This window comes from Schistocerca piceifrons, chromosome 4 (genome assembly GCF_021461385.2).
Source record: "Schistocerca piceifrons isolate TAMUIC-IGC-003096 chromosome 4, iqSchPice1.1, whole genome shotgun sequence".
Taxonomy (NCBI): domain Eukaryota; kingdom Metazoa; phylum Arthropoda; class Insecta; order Orthoptera; family Acrididae; genus Schistocerca; species Schistocerca piceifrons.
Window position 1 is genome coordinate 192,986,704 of NC_060141.1, and position 25,843 is coordinate 193,012,546.

Sequence of the window (25,843 nt, forward strand, 5' to 3'; positions counted from 1 at the left end):
GCATTTCAAGTGCACATTTTCATCTTGTGGCACATATGGCATTATGTCATGATAAAGAACCAAACACAAGATAATATAGTACTGGTATTCCAAGAGAATTTACATCCAAATTTGCACTTTAAGCCAAATTATGCATTTTAGTATGGTTCATAAAATTTTGATGCTCTTGGAGTATCCTCTCATGTCTTGTTTATTTTATGACATAATGTAAGATCCTTTAATGTCATACACCTACGATCATACGGGCTACCTGCATCATCGTAACTGGGTAAGTGCGGAGACACCTGTTATCTGGCACTCTCTGGCAACTGATGAAACTTATTTCTAACAGGTCGCTGGGAAATATTGAGAATGGTGGTTCGAAAAGTGTTACTTTCAAAGTAAATTACCTTCTACACAAGATAAACTATGTGCGAGAATGTATGATCATCTGAAGAATTTCTAGCCCAAATGATCAGACATTTATGTTATTATTAAAAATTTACTGGCACATTTATGTGGTGTATCTTAAAGTGTAACATGCACAAAAAGATCAACATTATATATGAAAGATTAAATTCTCATGCAGCTGATCAATCTTTGAGACCAGTATTACATGTGAAAGCCTTGCTTTTCTTGTAGCAACACTATGTATATTAATTTAAACCATTAACTTTTCCTATTTGTGTGGTCGCACTACTCAACAGTGGTGTTGCTTTTGGCTGACTACATCACGTGTCCTATGCTCTGGATATCCACCATCAGTGGCTGGCAAGATCAGTTGACATGAGCTATGACTGGCTTACAAAAGCTCACGGCAATCTCGATTTCAATGCTTCGGAAAGTAACATGTGGTGTTTGGTGGAATTCGAATTTATACTTCATAATATGAAAATATGCAGTGTACATGTTGCTGCACATCACAGACCTTTCCAAAACTTATTTCTTCCCCTATTTATAAGACCATAATGATTCTATGGATTGATAAGTTTTACAGTTCCGAGGAAAAGTATACCGTCACTTAACACAGGAAAAGTGTATTTTCACCCGGGAGAAAGTGTATTTTTAACCGGGAAATCCAGGAATTGTTTTTCCTCGTCCGTGTATACACCCTGGATATGTATGATGAGATAAAAGAAATTATTCAGATAGTGAAGGGAGAGAAAAATGTAATAGTCATGGGTGACTGGAATTCAATAGAAGGAAAAGGGAGAGAAGGAAAAGTAGTAGGTGAATATGGATTGGGGATAAGAAATGAAAGAGGAAGTCGCCTGGTAGAATTTGGCACAGAACATTAGTTAATCATAGCTAACAAGTGGTTCAAGAATAATGAAAGAAGGCTGTATACATGGAAGAAGCCTGGAGGTACTAGAAAGTATTAAATAAATTATATAATGGTAAGACAAAGATTTAGGAACCAGATTTTAAATTGTAAGACATATCCAGGGGCAGATGTGGACTCTGACCCTATTGGTTATGAATAGTAGATAAAAACTGAAGAAACTGCAAAAAGGTGGGAATTTAAGGGGGTGGGACCTGAATAAACTGACTAAACCAGAGGTTGTACAGTTTCAGGGAGAGCATAAGGGAACAATTGACAGGAATAAGGGAAAGAAATACAGTAAAAGAAGAAGTAGTGAAGGCAGCAGAGGATCAAGCAGGTAAAAAGACGAGGGCTAGTAGAAATCCTTGAGTAACAGAAGAAATATTGAATTTAATTGATGAAAGGAGGAAGTATAAAAAATGCAGTAAATGGAGCAGGCAAAAATGAATACAAACGTCTCAAAAATGACATCGACAGGAAGTGCAAAATGGCTAAGCAAGGATGGCTAGAGAACAACTGTAAGGATGTAGAGGCTTATCTCACTAGGGGTAAGATAGATACTGCTACAGGAAAATTAAAAGGACCTTGGAGAAAAGAGAACCACTTCTATTAATATCAAGAGCTCAGATGGAAACCCAGTTCTAAGCAAAGAAGGGAAAGCAGAAAGGTGGAAGGACTATATAGAGGGTCTATACAGGGGCGATGTACTTGAAGGCAATATTATGGAAATGAAAGAGGATGTAGATGAAGATGAAATTGGATATATGATACTGCGTGAAGAGTTTGGCAGAGTGCTGAAAGACCTGAGTCGAAACAAGGCCCCGAGAGTAGACAACATTCCATTAGAACTACTGATAGCCTTGGGAGAGCCAGCCCTGACAAAACTCTACCATCTGGTGAGCAAGATGTATGAGGCAGGCGAAATACCCTCAGACTTCAAGAAGAATATAATAATTTCAATCCCAAAGAAAGCAGGTGTTGACAGATGTGAAAATTACTGAACTATCAGTTTAATAAGTCACAGCTGCAAAATACTAATGCAAATTCTTTACAGACGAGTGGAAAAACAGGTAGAAGCCGACCTCGGGGAAGACCAGTTTGGATTCCGTAGAAATACTGGAACATGTGAGGCAATACTGACCCTACGACTTATCTTAGGAAATAGATTAAGGAAAGGCAAACCTACATTTCTAGCATTTGTAGACTTAGAGAAAGCTTTTGACATTGTTGACTGGAATGCTCTCTTTCAAATTCTGAAGGTGGCAGGGGTAAAATACAGGGAGCAAAAGGCTATTTACAATTTGTACAGTAACCAGATGGCATTAATAAGAGTCGAGGGACATGAAAGGGAAGCAGTGGTTGGGAAGGGAGTGAGACATGGCTGTAGCCTCTCCCCGATGTTATTCAATCTGTATATTGAGCAAGCAGTAAAGGAAACAAAAGAAAAATTCGGAGTAGGTATTAAAATCCATGGAGAAGAAATAAAAACTTTGAGATTCATCGATGACATTGTAATTCTGTCAGAGACAGCAAAGGACTCGAAAGAGCAGTTGAACGGAATGGACAGTGTCTTGAAAGGAAGATATAAGATAAACATCAACAAAAGCAGAACAAAGATAATGGAATGTTGTGAAATTAAGTTGGGTGATGCTGAGGGAATTAGATTAGGAAATGAGACACTTAAAAGTAGTAAAGGAGTTTTACTATTTGGGGAGCAAAATAACTGATGATGGTCAAAGTAGAGAGGATATAAAATTTAGACTGGCAATGGCAAGAAAAGCGTTTCTGAAGAAGAGAAATTTGTTAACATCGATTATAGATTTAAGAGTCAGAAAGTCGTTGCTGAAAGTATTTGTATGGGGTGTAGCCATGTATGGAAGTGAAACATGGACAATAAATAGTTTAGACAAGAAGAGAATAGAAGCTTTCGAAATGTGGTGCTACGGAAGAATGCTGAAGATTAGGTGGGTAGATCACATATCTAATGAGGAGATGTTGAATAGAATTGGGAAGAATAGGAGTTTGTGGCACAACTTGACTAGAAGAAGGGATCAGTTGGTAGGACATGTTCTGAGGCATCAAGGGATCACCAATTTAGTATTGGAGGGCAGCATGGATCGCAGAGGGAGAGGAGGAGGAGGAGGATATTAGTGTTTAACGTCCCGTCGACAACGAGGTCATTAGAGACGGAGCGCAAGCTCGGGTGAGGGAAGGATGGGGAAGGAAATCGGCCGTGCCCTTTCAAAGGAACCATCCCGGCATGTGCCTGAAGCAATTTAGGGAAATCACGGAAAACCTAAATCAGGATGGCCAGAGACGGGATTGAACCGTCGTCCTCCCGAATGCGAGTCCAGTGTGCTAACCACTGCGCCACCTCGCTCGGTCCGCAGAGGGAGACCAAGAGATGAATACACTAAGCAGATTCAGAAGGATGTAGGTTGCAGTAGGTACTGGGAGATGAAGAAGCTTGCACAGGATAGAGTAGCATGGAGTAGTTGTGGTAGAGTGCATCAAACCAGTCTCAGGACTGAAGACCACAACAACAACAACAACAACAACAACAACATGCTACTCCACTCAGAACATAAACTGAAAAATCAGGGAAAGTGAACAGATACATACAGTATAATGTAAGTTAAAATATTATTTAAGAGGAAACAAAATTTAATAGCAGTACTAAAGGGTTTGCCTTATAATGGTGGTCAAATACTACAATATAAAATCCAGATCAATTAGATTTAGATAATAAAGAAAATAATGTGTGACTGCATCATTACTGATGACTCAGAATACTAAGAGCAAACTTATGGGAAGATGTGAAACTTAGCTCCTTCTTGAATATGTACCTCAGGACTGTGATTCTGCTTTTGACAAGATAGATTGTAACAGTCTTCTGACTGCACTTTCACAGCTAATCATTCAGATATGATAAATTTTACTATTATTCAGATAATGTTCCGCCATGCTTTCCATATAGATCTTGTATGTAGTTATAGTCTGTATGGAGATGTAAATGGTGAATGGTATCAATACTGTCAAGTTTGTAATCAATTTCGGTTCAAAATTTTACTGATATTAGAATTTATTTATGACCTCCATTTGGGTTGTCTATGCTCCTTATTTTGAGCATCCCAAGACCATGAATATTTTAGTCCTTCACTGCTCGCCTGAAGGTTACCTGTGTTCTGGCCAGCTATGTGGAGTTTAATGGTCCTCCCTCTGTCCCCACCCAAGAGGGGTACCTTCGGTAGGGACTTGTGAGTTACAAGCTTGCTCCGCACTTCACCACTGAAAATAAATCAGAAAAAAATTTTCTTGCACTTTATGCAACATTGTAAGATCCTGTATGGTACCTTGGTTCCAGATAAGCCATTTTTTTGTCAACTAGAAGAAAGAAGAAGCTCAACTCTGATGAGTACTTGTTTATTTGGGCCAAGTAGGCAATAATAATTGTAAGATAAAAATTGTAGTTGACTGTGTGCTGTGTTATAGACACTAAATTTGACCTTGAATCTATAAATTGTTTTATTTATAATAATTATGACTGTGAACCCAAAAAAATACTACACATTGATCTTGCCAAAAGCTGAGAAGTGATTTTTCTTGGTGTTGCAGCTTGCAGGGGTACTCTGGGATGTACACAGTGTCTCTGGGAGCCCCTGTGAGTGTTAACAGTGTGAAATAGTGTTGGAAAAGTGCATTTGTGTATTGACCTAAGCTTGGACATTCTAGGGACTTTGCCTAGCCCACTGGGCATTCCAGCAAAGAAAAGAAAGAAAAATAATGACAGTTAAGTCTTAACATTTTGTTGATGACATCGTTAACCCTCGAGCAGGTGCACCTAAGTATAAAATGTGCCAACCACAAATAACATTGTGTTGTGCCATTCCATCATTGTTTTACCATTGTAGTTCTATACCTATTACTTAATCATTTCTACAGCTAACAAAGTGGTAAGTTATGTTGTCTTATGTGCAAGTGAGCAGCAGTAATGTAAAACATACAGTGACCTATACGAGAAAAAATTTACGATCATTTCAAGAAAATGACCCAAATTCTGAATTAGCAGTACAATTCCACTATGAAGCAGTTGTCTACAAGATAATTAATAATCAAATAAGTGTTTGACAGGGGTTTGGTGCAAATATGCTGTTCAATTTTCTAATATGGTCATTAGTGTTGGGTAACAATTGTACTTGGCAACATACTAATACAATGAAACTGTATTTTATTATTGTTTAGTTAAACAGTGATTTAGTTCATATAATACTAGTTTTTTTATTGTAATTTAACTAAGATTAGACTGATTTTGCTCATGTATGTTTACCTTTGTAACATAAAGACAGTTGCTCTTTACATGTGTGCAAAGTGTGCTGCACACCTGCTCATGTTACGAAAATCATGATGCCTGCTGGAGGGCTAAAGAATGAACATAAGCTCTCATTGTACAAGAAAGCTAAAGGAAACCTGCTGTGTTCCTTTCAAAGAAACCATGCCAGCATTCACTATTAAGTTATTTGAAAAACCTAAATTATATATCTGACAGGAATTTGTACTATGCTTTCCCAAATGCAAGTCTGATTTCTTAAGCATTCTGCCGTCTCACTCAGTTTAAATTGTACATAACTATTGAGAAACTGTGATATCACAAGTGTGACACTATCTTATAGCAGCAAGAGAGAGCATTATTTAATTTAGAGGTAAGATTGTAACCAAGAACTGAAAACTGTACTGCCCATGGTGATTATATGTCTTCTCCCCTGTCATTAAGAAAGCAAAAATGGTGCACTATGCATGAAATATGTAACAATCCCAAATAAGCCACATGTTTTGGAGCCTTAATAAATGTAAAATGAACGAGTGACACAAATAGGATTGTGAAGTGACAGCTGTGGAAGAATTGATGACACTTTGGAATCAGGGGTTTATTTCCAAACTGTGGCAGCAAGCATGGAAACTAATAATTAACAATAATGTGTAGATGCATTTAGATATTTTACTCCTATATGCACCTTGTGCAGTATTCGCAGACATTAGTTTCAAACACACAACTGTTTATGAGATTTAGGAAGAAATAGTTAAACTGCTATGGTATATGGCAGTAATCCTTTTGTATGTGATGGTATTTCTAGTAGAGTATTAAAATCATCATCCAATGTACTCATTAAGATTGTTTTGTAATCAACTGGTGACACAAGAGTCATCTGAAAGAATGAAATATACAGAAGTAACAACCTTTATTAAAAGAAGATCAATTTTTAATTACAGACCCATTTTTACTCCTGTGAGCCTTTTGAAAAGGAAATTATAAAGGTGGTGTACAGCCACTTTCATTTCTGGTGAACATTTGCCATCCAATGTCATATTCTGGGTTCTATGATTTAAATATGCTTCAAGCAAGTTGTATATATTTGTAGATCCTGTGTACGATTGTATCTTCATTAGTAGTAGATGATATACAGTTTCAAACAAATTTCAGAAATCAACTGTTTGCAAGATTTTTTTTTCTGAATCATGCTGATTTTTTGGGAGAAATTTGTTTTCCTTGAAGAACATCAAAATTTTATACATTAAATGTGCTCTTGGATTCAGGAACATATGGACATCTGTGATATTGGTCCATAATTCTGTGTATCAGATCTTTACCCCATTTTTGTAAATAGGAATAACCTGTACTCCTTTCCAGTCACACAGGCCAATTCACAATGCTAGAGGTTCACTGAAAACAAAAGCTAGGAGGCTAATTCAGCAACATATTCAATGTGAAATCAAACTGGGATTCCATGAGGTCCTGATGTGTTATTCATATTAAATACAGTTAATTGTTTTTTTATTTCATAGGCACTGAAATCAATATCTTTTATTTGTAAATAAATATGGCGACCAAACATGTGTATGGTACTGTTTTACTCAAATTTAATTACATGGAAAAGCATAAACACATGAGAGGCAAAGTCAATACAACAGACAACACACTTAAGTGACCAATGGAGGCTTGTGCTCCGGCCCATGTAGTCATTAGTTCTAACAGGAGGTGCAGCCAGCAGACTGCACACAACTGCTGTTATACTGGCATGCCAGGTGGCTTCTATTGGTCAAATCAAGCACAAACTTTGTGCACGAGCTATGAAGTGGAGCACACATAGATTTGTTTGTTGCAACAGGTAATATCCTCACTGGCAAATATATTTTTAAATGTGAAATTTAATATTTCTGCTCTCTGTCTGTTGTCTTCTGTTTCAACACCAGACAGATCTGCAAAAGATTGAATGGAAAGTCTGGATCAGTTCATTGACGCTGTGTATGACCAGAATTTCCTAGGATTTTCTGATAAATCTATCATGAGGTTCTGACTGTGATCTGATGCTGTTTGAGCTATGTTCGGTGTAGCTATAGAGGGAGACAGTTCTGCAAAACTAATTCACAAGAAAGGAAACAGACTAGACATAAAAACCTATTTTCTTATCACTCCCTTTTCCATAAGATACAGAATATTCAATAGTTGGCTACTTAAAAAAGTACCCATTCTAGAATACTGCTCAAGTGTATGCAATTATATGATATAAATAAAATAGAAAGAAACATTCCACATGGGAAAAATATATTAAAAACAAAGATTCCATGACTTACCAAATGGGAAAGAGCTGGTAGACAGACACAATAAAAAACACACACACAGAATTTCAAGCTTTCGCAACCAACGGTTACTTTGTCAGGAAAGAGGGAAGGAGAGGGAAAGACGAAAGGATGTGTGTTTTAAGGGAGAGGGTAAGGAGTCATTCCAATCCCGGGAGCGGAAAGACTTACCTTAGGGGGAAAAAAGGACAGGTATACACTCGCACACACACACACATATCCATCCACACATATACAGACACAAGCAGCAAATGAGGATAGTCCCTTTCATTGTGTGATCTGTGTGACCTGTTCACCTTCATCCTAACTGTTACTGTGTAACAATTATTGGTGTATTCATGTAAATATTAATGAAACAGATGTAAAGAAAAAGTTTTGTTTTATGATTGGGAAAGCTCCAATTTTTGTCAAAGGTTATATGGTAGTTATATTGAGTTCATGTTTTATGTTTTCAAGCACAATAAGAGTAGAGCTGGTGTATGATTCCTATTTGTAAATAAGAGACTTGGGAAAACCAACCTCCTTACCACCTTGTTTTACTTTTTGTCACTGCTTCTTCGCAATTTGGCCTTCTTTATACTTGCAGCAGTTCATACTACCTTTTCAAGAGATCATTAATTTGATGAACTTAATAAGGTTGTGTAGTGGAGTGTCCCACAGTCAGTTATTTGATCTTTTGTTGCTGTATAAATTGCACTGTGTTAATTGTACTCTGTGTGCACTTCTTTGGAGTAATCCACCCCTTTTGGTAGTAAATCCATTTCTAAGATGTGTATTTTGAAGTCTTGCTAACCACTAAATAACTGCAGGTCTTGTGATAGATTTAGAACTCCGTGGTGTATTTTAAATACAAGGGTAAATCTTTCTGTTACCTTTGTATTGCCGGTAGTCATTTTGTCATATTAACTTACTTATGTTGTTGTTGTCTAATTTGCAAATCTTCATGTCAATGTGAAACATCTTTGGCAACATGTGGGCAGGCATTATCCTGCAGCAGAATTGTGGACTTGATGGCATGCTTCAGTTTTTGCAAAGTTAATTGTGGCACCATGTTCGAGAAAGTCAATGAGCGTTAGGCCTTCACAGTCAAAGGAAGAGATCATAAAGACTTTTGCCAGAGCTGGCAGGACCATTGTTTCAACTATGCTGCAAAAGTTTTGCTGGGAAGCCTGTGTCTCTCCCCATGCGATTTCCGTATTTTTGGAGCCCTAAAGAAAGATACTTGTGGCCACTGATTTGCTTTGGATAAAGAGGTGTATGCCTGGGTACAATCATGGCTCTGTAGGCAACTGCAAACATTTTTCCATGAAGGAGTTGACCATCTTGTCTGACAGTGAGATCAATATATTACCAGTGGTGACAGTTACTTATGAAATAATAAAGAGTTTTTTTCACGTCTTGTTTTCATTCGACTGCCCTTTATACATCTTAGTATTTTATGAAGTGCACAATCTTCCCTTTCTGAACATTGAAAGTGAGTTGTCAGTCTTTACACCAATTGTAAATCTTATCAAGATCTGACTGGATATTTGTCCTGCTTTTTCCAGACAGCATTTCACTATAGACAACTGCATCATCTGCATACAAGTGTCATCATAATCAACTGCAACTGTGTTGCCAGAATAAATTTTTTTTTTTTTTTTAAATCATTGTGTTACCAAATAGCTAATGCATCCTGTATGTAGTGTTAGATTGTAGTTCAGGTATTATTTCTGTTAGTCTGGTTCTTAATAGCAACATCAGTGAGGTACGAGACATGCCACTCAAAAGATTTTGAATAGACACAAACTTTTTTGATAAAAATATTTTTATTTTGTCTTCAAAATATTCCTCTTGTAGGTTGTTAAACCATGGGAGCTTGTTAAATAATATCAAACCTTTTTTATAATAGCTTTTTTTTTGAAGGTGGTTACACTTTCATATTGTGTCTCTTGCCCTTTTCAGCTGACAAGTTACTATGCCACAGATTCAAAATATCTCATGGTTACTTACGAGAAGTTGAAATCAGTCATGATATTATTTGTGTGATGTGAGGCTGAGAACTAAAATGCGAATTTTGCTGTGTTCCCCTTAGGCAATAGGCCTTGTCTATGTAACTTTATTTTTCCTGTTGTTGTAGCTATTTACGTTGCTGCACAAAACATGTAATTAATTTAAGTAGGTACCAAGGATATAATCTTAAGTATTTGTTGCAGAACTTCACAAGATTTTCTACAGTTCATTCCATGATGAAGACTTACTGTCCTTTTCTGTAGCAGTTTAATTTTATTTAGGTGTATGCTGCATTGCCCAGCAGTTTTATAATAGTTAGGAAAAAAAATGAATTGTCACATAGTAATTAGTATTTAATGTTTGACTAGGGTATCTTGAACATATGTTTAACAGATGTAAGGGAGATGAAAACCACTACCAATTTTCCTCCTGTGCAAAATTAAAGTGTTTTACCAAACAAAGATTTTTTTGTGAGTTCCCACCAAAAAAAATTAGTGTCATCACTGTTTGTAGCTGATGTACTGCAAATTTTATTTATTGTATATGATCTTCTACAGTTCAAAAGGAACAATTACAATACTAGAAGGAAAATGACATTCATTACTCCACATTAATGTTGTTTTTAGCACAAAAGGGGCGCACAGTGCTGCAACTAAAACTTTTGATCACTTACCCAATGATATAAAATGTCTGACAGACAGCAAAGTAAAATTTGTAAATTCAATGAAATAGTTTCTCCTTGACAACTCCTACTGGAATTCCTATTATTGTTATGAGTAAAAGGTGGTGGGTAGGAATTACTAATCCACATCCGTATATGTTTATTAAAAGAAAGCACTAATTAATGTTCAGCATTTTGCCATATTTACAAATTAATTTGCAATGTGAATGTAAACTGAGTCATTCCACATCATTATGATTTATCATGCAAAATGATCCATGGAACATGCAACTACTTATTATTTGTGTGTGAGAGTCACTTGTTTCCACTGTCTTTAATTAAAGTATACAAACTTCCTCACTTGGTGGTTGATGGTGGTAGCATATCAACTCAACTAGGTTTAATTTATGCAAAGGATCTGGAATACATAGCTGACTCACTCCATGGCACTAGTAACTCTCTTGTCATGGTTGTTTGATTTTAGTGGATATTTTTGTGCTATTGAATGCTTGTGACAGCTTCAGAGTGACTCTTTTTCCATTGCAAAAATACTAGACAGTTAACCAACTTCACTTTGTATCACTTTCTATTGTTTCACACAAAATTTGTTACTATCTACATATTAATAATTAGCTTTAAACATGTGTCTGTCTTTTTAATTTAAACATTAAACACATATTTTACTATTTTAATATGCATTTTTTCTCCATTTTATGGATATATTATTGCAGTTTCCTCGTTGTAAATTAATACAAAGTCTTCAATCAGCAGACATTAGTGCTGCAACTCATTGTGAAATGAGAAAAACTGTTTTTAAGTGTTGTGAAAGCAAAAACATAAAAAACGTGCCATTATCATTTTAATTTCATGTGTACCATGCTGGTGTTAGTTAATCATGATTCAGCTTAGTGTAGTTAAAATCTTAGCAAAAAAGAATAATCGTATTTTCTAATATTTCAGATTTGCAAAGCACGTTTAAAACTGTGCCTTAAGGAGTTAGAAGATCTCAAGTGGGAGAATGAAGTACTCAAGCTTCGATTTGATAAGGTTAGTATTATTTCAGAATATCAAATGTTGCTTACCTAAGGTAAAGTGCAGGCTGATTATATGTTCTACTTTTTTATTGTCACCTTCATCATAATGATGTTTGTTAGAAACAATTACATATAAAAACAAATCTGTACCACAAACATGGATAAATAATTCAAAAAGCTGATATTGTAATCATATTAAATATCTAGCCATGTCTAAAATGCGATAATGAAAGAAGATACATGCATTGAAGGGAGTAAATGTAACAATGCAGTGAAGCATTCAGGTGTCAAGTAATGGACCACACAAAACAACCCCTGCCTGCACTAGGGTCACCTCATTGGTGTTCTTCCATTGCTGCCTCTCCTTCCTCCAGGAATCTTCTTCCATTCCTTTCACTTCTCCCTTTCCTCATATTTTCCTTCCTCCCCTCACCCACTCCATCAGGGACAACCATTACCTCATTCAGGCTATAGCACTGCAAAAATATAGCCCTGCATGTATATTTACTTATTTGTTACCTCCAAAGAAAGGCATTATCTGACAGCTTAGCTATGAGTTGAGACTTCTTTTGTTCTTTTCTATCTCTCAACTATATCTTGAGAGGTTATCCATGCTCCTTGAATGGCATATATTCTGTCCAGGAATTTTGAATGTCATATTGATGTTGCCATTGTGTAGTCCACATGACCTATTCATCTTCATCCTGTCACTGTGTAGCAATTATTGGTGTATTCATGTAAAAATTAATGAAGCAGCTGTAGAAAAATAACAGCTTCATTTTACAGTTTCTTTATGTCTTTCATTCATTGTTGCTGTCTAAAAATTGCTGAATAAAGGTAACCACTCACCATTTAACAAAAATTCTGAGCAAGTGACAGGGATTTGAATAACACTGAAAATGTCTCTAAGCTTCCAGACAATGCCTTCCTTAAAGTAACTGACATATAAAAGCTTTACTACACTGACATGGGGCAACAGCCTGAGTGTTGCTATATTTATTAAGTCACTAGCTACACTCCACAACTAAACAATTATTTACAAAGTATAAAGAAATGTTAATGACAAACTTACTATCCACACGCTTTCATAGACATTACCTCTTGGAGGTACTGAGCTGTGAGCCTCATGCAGCCCTGCAAATCAGTGGGAGGGGTGGGTGAGAAGAGAGGGGGGGGGGGGACAACACATGAAATTTTGAGCTGATGGGAGAAGCTGGCCGAATACATGTCACTCACAACTCACTCGTTTATTAAGGAAGACAGTTTTATGCTAATGAGTAGTGAATTACAAAATGTGCCAGGAAATGGAATAAGAAAACCTCAAGACTGTTTGGAACACGCCTAGCATGGGAAAGATTGTAATCATTTTGGTGTGTATGGAGGGCCAGAAATCTACTGTAATACCTCTCTATAAACAGCATTTTGGAACTTCTTGTTCTTTGAATATATGTAGAGATTTTTGGTTCTAGATACACACGAGCAGTCAACATAGAGCTGTCCATGTGAAGAACATAGTGTGCATAGATGAATACCTGCCATTTTTAACATTTATCCTTGTCTCTTATTTATAGTAACCGAGAAGGCCCCTTGCAAAGGGAGCTGCAAGTGTTTGAACCAGAAAGGCAAGTTTGTTGGGATGATAGGCTCCACCAGTGATGAAAGTGGCATGCACAATATGCCTTCTCAGCTCCATTATGCGTAACCTGATGGCACTGCACAATCTTAGTGCATCCAGATTACGCACCAGTATGACAGGCTCACCCATCTTCATGTCCAACTTGAGGGACAGCACCCCCAACAGCTCTGATGAGCTTAGAAACTCTACAGGATATGTAGTAGCATGATCCTTTGTCATCAGTGTGTCAATTGATGTGTAGCTGATGGCCTCACCAGGTACTTGATCAAAAACATTTTTTTTTTTTTAATGTTTCCCACCAATTCATTAATGGATGTCAATATTGCTCTTTCACATAACCAATCATCGACACTCAAGTTTTGCTTTAACGTTGGGGAAAACTCATTAATTATGTTGTCTTCCTAGCTTACAACATTTCAGAAGTGGCTTTCAAAACATATTAAGCATTCCACATCCATTCCCATGTGGCCCTCACCAGTTTCAAGGAGATATTGAGCAAACAGCCAAGACTCTTGGTCATTGTAAAGCTGAACTCTCATATTAGTTGTGCGGTACATCTTCCTATGTTTGCCCTCAGTGGTGAATATTTGAGACAATGATGATCTTGTCAGCCACAGTGCCTCTCTTGATGACTGGCAGTGTGTGTGAGATGCCACCAGCAAGTTAGACAGCCATTCCATCCATCATCTTTTGGTTACTGTGGATGTCTTGTGAACTTTGATTAAGTGCCTTGGTTTCATTCTTGTGGGACATTAAGCATTTGTCCCGCATGATTAAATTGCACTGCTGCTCTTGTCCGTATTACTAGTGAGCATTTCCTCACTCGCAAGGGTCAGTGAAAGCTTTAACACTGAATGGGCAGTTCTTCCTCTGCTGAGCAAGGTCATGGCTATCCCAGAGGATGTAACAGCTAAAATGACATTCCTGTCCTTGCACAACCGCGCCAATAGCAAATTTAGTAGGACTGTCTTGCCAGTACCCCCACATGCATCTAAGAAATAATGACCCCCTTTCTCCGTTCTTCACATGGCTCAAAATTTTACTCAAAATGTGTCTTTGTTCTGGTAATATTTGGGACTCAGTCAGGCCAACTTGAGCCCTTGAGGCTGTGGTGTCATAATTGAGCCTTCAGGGCTTCATTAAATGTAAGCCATTGCTGGTCTGTGCTGTCCCTTAGTACTGGTGTGCAATCTCTTCTGATAACATCATTTTATATTTGTTACAAAGTGTCACAGGGTTTGAGAGCCTACAGGTGCTGAATATGGTAGTGAAGAGCTCTATCAAATTGGCTGATGACTGGCATAATGTAGGATTCTTTTTCATAGTGTCCCAGTGGCCATCACCTTCTGAAAGTCCCATTACCTCACGTACTTCCTGGAATGTGGCTTTTTCCTGTTTGTTGACCATTTTGAGGGCCTGAAAACTGAAGGAACCCTGTATGCAGGTGAGCAGGACTGTTGGATGCCTCTTATGGAGCAGAAAGCTCAATATCCATATGACCTGCCCTAAACATCTGCACTTCATCTCTTGGGTCGATATTACTGTAGCCTGCTGTTGCACAATAAATATTGAGAAGTAAGTATGGGACCATCCAGCTGTTGTCCACCACTGTGCCTTGCACAGCATCTCTCACTTTAATTGTGATTATACAACCCCCATCCTTGGGCACTCTATGTCTGTACAACAGATATCTAGTCTTGTTCATTTGGGTCCCTTTTGATGGTGTCCAAAGATACTTTCTGGTGCATTTCCTGACACTCATGGATGGGGAGGAAGGGTTCAACACCCTGAGAGGACCGTGGATTAGGCACATTTCATATAGCTGTTTGTCCAGGATGGCATCAGACAATTCTACTGATATAACCAGATCACTTTAGTTTGGCCACAATTTCTGTTTTAACCACAGCAGCAAGTACATGTGTGGTAGATCACATTTCTGTCACTTAGTAGTATAAATGGAGCACTGCGCCTCACCAAAAAAGAGGAGAGCCACCAGTTCTTCCCTTATAAGTCTGACTAAACTTAGTACCGGACATAGGAGAATGCATCCTGGGTATATACTTGGAAGATCTTCAGACTGTTCATGAATGACAGTGGGAATGTGACCATCTGACCTAAGTCATTTGGATTCACAGTGCTATGTTCGCAATGACATCTTGCAGAGGGACATAAATCTCTGCATGCAGCTTGCTTTGTTTAAGTGCTATGTACCTTAGACACTCAGTCTCCATCTGTATGTACATGTCTGTCAAAAATTTAATGGAAGTACTCTACACCACAATGGCAAGTTGAAGTCATGACCATCAGGTGAAGTGTGTAGAAATCCATGCACTTCACATTTTTGTTCTGGTTTGGTCACCCAGTCACAGGATTTATTTGAGGGGTACTTAAATGATATCCTTATTGTCGTTTCCAAACTGTTGTGGGATAGTGTAGAGCATCATAGTAATGCTGCATGTCCACAATCCTGGTGAGGGAGGCGTCGTGCTTGTGCAGGATAATGTCCCTCAGGGTGGTGGGGTTGATGCCCATGACCACAATCGCGACCTTAGCCAAGGCTGAGACCTTGTAGTGGCATCTGTGCTGCCCACTCAACATACAATCCATGTGGATCACCATGTTGCAGCTCTTGTGAGGCATGTTCTTGAGAGCTGGTTTAAACCCATGCTCCAACACAGTGTGATCATGCAAAACTTTTTGTTTTTTCAGTACTGTTGCCTGTTCAACTCCCTGAATAATTTGACAACATCTATCAGTCTCATCTCATCATCTCCCATAAAGCAAACTTGCAAAAATTGTGCTTGACCATTGGACAGGGGTAAAATGGACCCTGTTTTATGGTGCACTTGCTCCTCCCCAGGCATGGCAAGAATTCGATCTACCCCAAAGAAGATCATGTGAAAACATGAATTACAATTTTCATTTGGTTTATGAATGCTGTGACACGCCAGTCTCACCAGAAAATAATTCCTTTAAAGGACCAACTGGCTCTCATAATGGGAGAATGGGAACCTTGTGCCCAGAGCAACACATTCCTGTTGTTACCTCCTTCCATTTCAGTGCTCTGTAAAATCTGCAAGCCTTGATTCATATGGCCCATTTTGATGGATCTATAATTAGTGTAATTTAAAGTCAGTTCATAATTGGAAGCACTTTTAAAAAAAAAAAATCCCCAGATTCTCGTAGCAAATATTTGCCGACGTTCAACTTATTGTTGAGTGACAGTGAGTTGGGGCATGTCTTCCTGTTTGACTGTTTCAGAGGCATGCACAGAAGCCATGTGTGTTGCATTCTCCTGATGCCTCAGAAGCATGCTGAGAGGATATGCATGCTGCTGTATACTCTCATTGAGCATATGATTGCTCCGGTGTCTCAGCTGCATGCTGAGATGAAATGCGTTCGGTGTTCTGCTGATGTCAAGCATCAGCCTGTGTTGGGGTTTCAGCCACTCGAGCATTCACCTGACCACAGCCCGCTCAATTCTCCACTGTTCAGCATGAACTAATGATTCTGTCTAGCTATCTTCATAGCTTGAGCTCACTGTGGGCTCTGAGAAAGATTCCATTTACATTTGACTCTCATTAGAAATTTAAACAGTAGTACCTAAACTGAGGAACTGCATCATAAGATATCTGACCTAAACAACCTAGCATAATAACTATAACACCGAAAACAATCAATTTGTGTCAAAATAATTTAATTGAATAGATAAAAAAATCTACTTACCAAGCTGTGGCAGAACATGCACATAAAAGTAGGTTGTAATTACACAAGCCTATAGAGCCAATGGCTCCCTCTTCAGGCAAAAGGATTGAAGGGGAAGGAAGAGGGGTGTAGGATAAGGACTGGAGAGGTTTAGGAAAAGGGGTAGATTTTGGGAAAGTCACCCAGAACCACAGGTCAGGGGAGACATAGCGCATGGAATGAGAAGGAAAGACTGATTGCTGGAGACTGCATTGGGTGAAATGTGAAAACCTGCAAGCTTAAAAGTGGAAGACAGAGCAATATGCAAAACTGAGTTGACTGCTTAAACTTCGTGCATGAGTTAATAATAGTGAAAAGCTAAGTGCATTGTACAGAGGTGGGAGGGGGCGGTGAAAAATAGACGGTTAAGATAATGAAAGATATAGAAAGCTAAAATGGAGTGAAGAAAAGAGTAGTTGCTGTGAATAAATGCCAAGATGGAAGGAATCAACATAAATTAAGGCCAGGCCAGTGGAGAGAACCAAGGAAATGTTGTAGCACTAGTTCCCACCAACAGAATTCTGAGGAACTGGTGTCTGGGGGAAGACTCCAGATGGCGCGTGTGGTGAAACAGGCACTGAGGTCCTGACTGGCATGTTGTAAAGCATGCTCTTTGACAGGATATTGTGTCCAGAATGAGATTTCACTCTGTAGCGGAGTGTGCGGTCTTACGAAACTTTCCTGGCAGATTAAAACTGTGTGCCGGACCGAGCCTCGAACTCGGGACCTTTGCCTTTCATAGGCAAGTGCTCTACCAACTGAGCTACCCAAGCACGACTCATGCCCCGTCCTCACAGCTTTACTTCTGCCAGTACCTCGCCTCCTACCTTCCAAACTTTACAGAAGCTCTCCTGCGAACCTTGCAGAACTAGCACTTCTGAAAGAAAGGATATTGCAGGGACAAGGCTTAGCCACAGCCTGGGGGATGTTTCTCATTCTGCCACCGAACAGTGCAAGTGATGTGTATGGCATTTGAAGCACCAGCCCTCTGGACAGATTATCCATCACTATGGTAAAAGCAATTTCATGACTCTGGTTTAATGCAAGACTCCATCAAATATACGCATGACCAAATATGCATTTGTTGTTGCGGTAACAGACAGCTGTTAATGAGGTTAATAACATTATCACAAACTTTCCTTCCTTTGGAAAGTACAGTTTTCCAAAAGGTGGCTTTCCCTCTCTCAGACACAAAGCTTAGGGCAATTATTGCCCAGGGAGGAAATTGGCAGTGGAAATAGTCACTGTTTCTGTGACACCTCCTGACTTGGCTGGACAAGATGTCTCAGACCTGCTGCTATGGTCCATATGGATGTCTTGCTTACTGGAGATGTATTACATACTGCTTGCAGTGATAGAAGAGGCAAACTTGAGCAAGTTGGTGGAGATGGTGGACATAGAAACTGAGTCCACCACTCCACAGGTGTTTACTACAATGCCTGCCAGAGACAGACTGGGTTATATCACCTTGCATCTCAATGAGTTGACACAGCAGGTTGCAGTTTGCGGCATGTACAAATGACAAGACCATGCACCATCACACTAACAACACAACATGTGCTCCCTGCCCTCACCAGAGTGGAATGGGTGTTTTTGCCACTAAGTTTTACCAGCAGAGCACTTAGGTGCCAATTGCCTTGTTCCTAGGCAAGAAATGTGAACAACACCCTCCCATGCCCGGCTAGGAAGTCTACCAGCAGCAACTGCCCTTGCACTTACTGTGGAATTTAGTGGTAACAGACAGGACCACTAAGATGCAGTTTCTGGTGGATACTGGCCCAGATGTGTGTGTATTTCCCAGGCATGTGCTGTGGCAAAAATATTCTTAATGCACACTTCCCTAAAATAAATAATTTTTTACTTTAGGTACATCAGTTTAATGAGTCACAGTTGCAAAACACTACCACACATTCTCTACAGAAGAATGGAAAAACTAGCAGAAGCCACCCTCTGGGAATATCAGTTTGGATTCTGCAGAAATGTAGGAACACACAATACATTACTGACCCTACGATTTAGCATAGAAGACAGGTTAAGGGAAGGCAAATATATGTTCATAGCATTTGTATACCTAGTGAAAGCTTTTGATACTGTTGAGTGGAATATTCTTATTCAAATTCTAAAGGTGGCAGGGAAAAATACAAGGAGCAAAATGCTATTTACAATCTGTACGGAAACCAGATGGCAGTTGTAAGAATGGAAGGGCATGAAACGGAAGTAGTGGTTGATTAGGGAGTGAGACATGGTTGTAGCATGCCCCCAATGTTATTTAATATGTACATTGAGCAAACAGTAATGGAAACAAAAGAAAAATTTGGAGTAGGAATTAAAGTCCAGAGAAGAAATAAAAACTTCGAGGTTTGCCGATGACATTGTAATTCTGTTGGAGACAGCAAACGACTTGGAAGAGCAGCTAAACACAATAGACAATGTCTTGAAAGGAGGATATAAGATGAATATCAACAACAGAAAATCAAGGGTAATGGAAGTAGTCAAATTAAATCAGATGATGCTGAAGAAATCAGATTAGGAAATGAGACTCTTAAAGTAGTAGATGAGTTTTGCTATTTGGGCAGCAAAATAACTGATGATGGTTGAAATAGAGAAGATATTAAATATAGACTGGCAATGACAAGAAAAGCATTTCTGAAGAAGACAAATTTGTTAACATCAATTATAGATTTAAGCATCAGGAAGTCTGCTGAAAATACAAGGTCTTTTTGAAAAATTACAAAGCATTCATAATTTTCCACCAATGGTATTTTGCAGTGAAATGCAGTTGGCATCCCTGCACACACCTGTGTTTAATGTGTAACTGCTGGAAGTTTCATTGTTGTATATCTGATAGTTATTGTTCAGTGTTGTATTGAGTAGAACGTTGTGTCACACAGTTTGCGAATTTCGAGACGACAGTTAGAGGAGCAATGCACCTGCAGTAAATTTTGTGTGAAACTCAAGACAACCTTTACAGACACACACCAAATGGTGCAGAAAGCCTACAGTGATGAGAGATTAAGCCATACTCAGTGTGATGAATGGTTCACATGGTTTAAAAATTGCCTGACAGAATTTAAAGATGACCCTTGTTCAGGATGCCCTTTGACATCTACAAACAACATTCATGTCAGGAATGTCAACAAAATTGTTTGTGCCAATCGAAGACTGACTTTTGGAGAGATTGCAGAAGAATGTAACATTTCAGTTGAACCATATCGCGAAATCCCGACACAGCATCTTGGAATGCATCGTGTTGCCACCAAGTTTGTCCCATGGCTCATGAGTCAAGACCAGGAAGACTTTCACCTCACAGTCTGTGAAGAGCTATTGCATTGCATAAATGAGAATGAGATGTTCCTTAAGAGAACCATAACTGGTGAAGACATGTGGGTCTACAGTTATGATATTGAGATTGAAGTTCAGTCTTCACAATGGGTTGGGAAAGGTTCTCCAAGACCAAAAATAGTTCATTAGATCAAGCCACATATCAAAGCCAGGCTGATAGTTTTCTTTGACTTTGAAGGATGAGTTCGTTATGAATTCCTGCCTTAGGGACAAACTGTTAATCGATGGTTCTATATGAATGTGTTGCAATGCCTACGGGAAAATATGAGAAAGAACCGGCCTGAAAGTTGTGAGACAATTCATGGCTCTTGCATCATGATAGTGCACCCACACATTCTTCCTGTTGGTGCATGACTATTACACAAAAAAACGAAATCACTGTGCTGTCTCATCCTCTGTACACACCAGATCTGGCCACTGTGGATTTTTTTATTATTTGTTTTTATTTCCAGAGTTGAAAACTACATTGAAAGGGTGAAGATTTGCAACAATATACGAGATAAAAGAAAATTCACAGATGGCGGTTCATGCAATCCAGCAAGAGGTGTACTAATACTACTTCCGGAAGTGGAAACGGCATTGGGATCCGTGTATCTATTGTGGAGGAGAGTATTTCGAAGGAGACCATGCACAGTAAATAAATGGTAGTGTAAAAAAATTTTGTGGGCAGAATTCCAGAATTTTTTGAACAGATCTCAGATTCGTATGGACTGTAGCCACATATGGAAGTGATACATTGATGATACACAGTTTAGATAAGAAGAGAGTAGAAGCTTTTGAAATGTGGTGCTGCAGAAGAATGCTGAAGATGAGATGGGTAGATGAACTAATGAGGAGGTCTAAAGAAAATTGGGGAGAAAGAAATTTGTGGCACAACCGGACTAGAACAAGGGATTGGTTGGTAGAACACATTCTGTGATATCAAGGGATGACCAATTTAGTACTGGAGGGAAGTGTGGGGGAGGGAGGTTAAAAATTGTAAAGGGAGACCAAGAGATAAATACAGTAAGCAGATTCAGAAGGATGTAGGTTGCAGAAGTTACTTGGAGAGGCTTGCACAGGATACAGTAGCACTGAGAGCTGCATCAAACCAGTCTTCAGACTGAAGACAACAACAGGTGCAGCATCTAAGAGATTATACCGAGTGAAAGGACGTAAACAATCCCACCTGCATGCCAATACACTGTGGGACATTTTTACGCAAAGCAGGCAAAACTGAGTTTTTTGGTTAACTTGTTCATGTGCTGGTGTCAGCTCAGTGTTTAATTCATCTTGATGCTTAGGGACTTCACACATGGATCCTCATCCAGTGCCTGCCCATTGATCTCTACTTTTTGATTTGTGTTAAGCTGCATAATATAGGTCTTTGTAAGTTTAAGTGTTAAACTATATGCTGTGTACCAGCTGTAAGCTTCTTCCATCAGTCTTCTGGCTGTAACTGGACTTTTTATTAGTATACTGCTGTGACTGGCAAGTACCACATTTTTGAAGAGACCTCCAGTGAGCTAGTAAAATTAAGTGAGGGCCAACCAACAAACCTTACAGGGCACTATATGTAATGTTACCTTACTCCAAATTTAGTCTTATGCTTCTTCTATCATTTGTTAATCTGACCCTTTGTTTTCTGTTGTTAAGATAAAATTCCATCCACATGATGGGAAAGTCTTTAACACCATACCACTTGTTTCCATAGTAGAATTATGTGTTTTACTGAATCAGCTAAGGTGGCTCTTGATATTTTGAGGATTTTATGATGTTATGTCATCAATAAACTGAAAATCAGACAATGAGTAATTATTATTTAACATATCACTGCAGCTGAAAGAATGAAAAAAAAAAAAAAACATGTTGACTCAGAGATTGGTTAAAAATGTCAGACTGGTGATGCTAGTGTTGCCACCATAAAATTATTTCAGATGAATACACTGATGCAAGAAGTTTACCACTTATTGCGCATTAAGATTCTCCCCATCTCCTTCCCCTATATCCCCCCTCAGAAATTACAACCTTACATTTCCCTCTTCAGTTGAGGCAGTTTTCTTATAACACATAGGTTAAAGACATAATTGTAAGTATCAACTGAACCACACATGATATGATGACATGTCTCTTAAATCCAGTTCATATTTTACATTTTGTTAGTTGAAGCTGAAAGCCAGTTTTCTGCATGGGTCTGTGCATGGTAGTAAAAATGAAAATGCACTGTAGAATGCTGGTTTTTAATGAATGCAAATCACATTTGTAATGTATTGATTGAACCAAGCTGACATAAGGGTAGAAGTGCTAAAAATATATTAAAATTTAGCATTAATGTCTCAAAGTTAAAATTCAGTGGAATGTTACTGTTAAATACATCTGACAGTAGCATTTTACTTGGGAAGTACATACCCAAAATGAAATTTTGTCAGGGCCAAAAATGGGAGAGATGGGACCCTCCCCATATTGCTGACATATTTGCCAATGGTGGTGATCCACTGAAGTGCAGAACAATGATTCCTAGCTGAGCATAATGTGATGCCATTTATCAGTAGTCCATGCTTACCAGTCAAGACACCACTCCAGACACAAATATTCATGTTGGTGTGTTAACAGCTCCCTATGCATTGGATGATAATTCCCTAGTTTGCCTGCTGCTAGTCTCTGACCAGTGATGCAGAATGACACCAAATGTTGCATGGAGTCCTTTACTTTCACTCAGATGGAAGGAACAGATGTGCTTGGTGCATGATATGGAGATCTGTCCTTGTGGTGGTCAGATGTGATCAATTGGAACCTTGACAATGAGAATTCCTGCCCTCACATCCGCAAGTAGTCCACAATGAGGCCTCCTTCAAACTCTGTCAGATGCTGATAACCCTGTCTCACAGGAGTATGCAACATCTCCGTATCTTCCACAGTCTTTACTCAACATCTGATACTGTTCACCTTTTGAACCTTACCAGGCTGTGTAACAACTCTAAAATATGATCAACAATTATGCAAGACCCAAAGCAATTAAAGATTTTTGGCTGCTAGTAGTCATTGATTTGTATCAATGGGGCAAGTTGAAAATTTGTACCAGATCAGGGTGAGAAGCTGCTTACTAGGTAAATGCACTGACCACTATGCCATCTGGACGCAATGGTCACTCCAACTGCATGAACTATGCTAGCACGCCTCCTGTCAGATCCAAATTCTCAAATTATACCACACAACTGTTGTGCCCCTTCTAGGGTAGTCTGTGCGTTTGCAATGACCAATGTGTCTGGATGGCATAGTGGTCAGCGTATGTGCCCAGTGAACAGGAGACCTGAGTTTGAATTCTGGCCCAGCACAAATTTTCAGCTTGCACCATCGATATAAATCAGTTCCCACTGGCAGCTGAAGTCTTTAATTCCTTTGTGTTTTGATTCATAGTTTTTGCAGGATCGAAAAGGTGTCTATTCTTTTCGACATCTCTGAAAGAACAGACACCACATATGTATAACATTAATTCACTCTGGCAGTTGTTGTACCTGTCATAGAGATTTGCAAATCTAGTCATTCTGATACCTGCCAGTGGTGTGTACATGTACAGAGTTATATTGATCTCCGACCAAGTCTTCTGGCTGATTCACTTTTTTTTTCTCAGATTGTGTATAATAAAATCAGTCAGCATAAATTTGAACAAGAAGTTGACATTATCATCTGTGACTAAGGCAGCAGATGACAAACCAACAGTTACAGCTAAGGAAAAAAGCGATGTTGCGGTAGGTAGATTTATGATTGCTGCCAGTGCAGTATAGTGAATTGCCAAAGTAAAGAATACTATACATCTATTCAAGAATTAATTTTCGCTCTGCATGGGCGTGCACACTGATATGAAACTTCCTGGAAGAGTAAAACTGTTTGCCATACTGGCACTCAAACCCATGATCTTTCCCTTTCATGGACAAGTGCTCTCCCAGGTGAGCTACCTGGGCTACTTCTGGAAGGAAGGAGTGCTAGTTCTGCAAGTTTTGCAGAAGAACTTCTGTGAAACTTGGAAGGCAGGAGATTAGGTACTGGCAGAAGTAATGCTGTGAGGATGGGTCATGAAGTGTGTTTGGGTAGCTCAATTGGGAAATCATTTGCCTGCAAAAGGCAAAGGCCCTGGCTTTGAGCCCCATTCTGGCACACAGATTTAATGTACCAGGAAGTTTCACTGTTTGTCTTATCCATGCCTGTTTCTGTTCTTGTTCGAAATTGACTTTTCATTTAGTGGCATAACCATGTGTGTCATGAGGCACGTGGCAAGCGCTCCACTAGTAGGTGTACTGGAGTTTCTGCTATTACTGCCATCCTCCCAGCTTCTCGGATGAAAAGACAGTGGTGCTGCTACACTGGCCGGGTAAACAGTTTGCTTTGTTGAGTTTTATGCAGATGCTTTGTTTGGAAGTTTTAGGTGGGGAGTATTTTGATCTATGGTTACATAAGATACCGATACGAGTTCAGGCATAACCTATCACATTTATGACACTGTCAACCTCAGCTGACAAATGCTTTGTAGCCATTACTGACTGTTTTGTGTACTATGTTTGTTTCATGTTGTGTGTTGCTCATCATATTGCTTTTATGTTGAACCATCATGGACCATGGAGCTTGCCATTAGCGGGTTGATTTGTATGCCTCTTTAATACAGGCATTTGTACATTAGGTGCTGCCACAACAGAGAGGTATCTGTTGAGAGGCCAGAAAATGTGTCATTCCTGAAGGGGGGCAACAATCTTTCCAATAACTGCAGGGGCAAAGGTCTGAATGATTCACTGATTTGGCCTTGTAACATCAACCAAAATGACCTTGCTTGTTGCACTGGTTCTGCAAGTGGTTGGAAGCCAGGGAACTACTATACTAATTTTTCCCAAATGAATGCAGCTGTAGTGTATGGATAATTGATAATACCATCCTCATGAGTAAAATATTCCAGAGGTACAATAGTCTTCCATTTGCATCAGCAAACGCAGACTAATTAGGAGGGTGTCGTCATCAGGAGAAACAAAACTGGTGTTATATGGGCCAGAGTGTGGAATGTCAGCTCCCTTGATCAGATAGGTGGATTATAAAATTTAAAAAATCGAATTGTATAGGTTGAAGTTGGATGTAGTAGGAATTAGTGTTGAGTGGCAGGAGGAACAGAACTTCTGGTCCGGAGGTGTAATGCAGGAGTATGAGTAAGAAAATAGGAATGTGGGTAATCTACTATGAACAGCATAGTGAATGCACTATCATAGCCAAGATAGACTCTAAGGCCACAACTGCAACAGTAATGCAAGTTTATATGCCAGCTAGCTCTGCAGATGATAAAAAGATTGATGAAATGTTTGCTGGGATCCAAGAAATTGTTCAGATTGCTAAGGGAGACGAAAATGTACTTATGATGAGGGATAGTAGGAAAAGAAGAGAAGAAAAACTGTAGGCAAATATGGACTGGAGGAAAGGAAAGAAAGAGGAAGCTGACTGGTAGAATTCTGCGTAGGACACAATCTAATCATCGCCAA

The 25,843-nt window shown here is 38.9% G+C and overlaps 1 protein-coding gene across 1 annotated transcript in view; it reads left to right on the forward strand.

Moving 5' to 3' along the window:
* LOC124795436 (dynein regulatory complex subunit 4) overlaps positions 1-25,843 on the forward strand; it is a 136,288-nt gene that overhangs the window by 92,336 nt on the left and 18,109 nt on the right. The window contains exon 9 of the mRNA XM_047259462.1: positions 11,553-11,639. Within this exon, the coding sequence (XP_047115418.1) occupies positions 11,553-11,639 (87 nt within the window). The remainder of the gene's footprint in view (positions 1-11,552; positions 11,640-25,843) is intronic.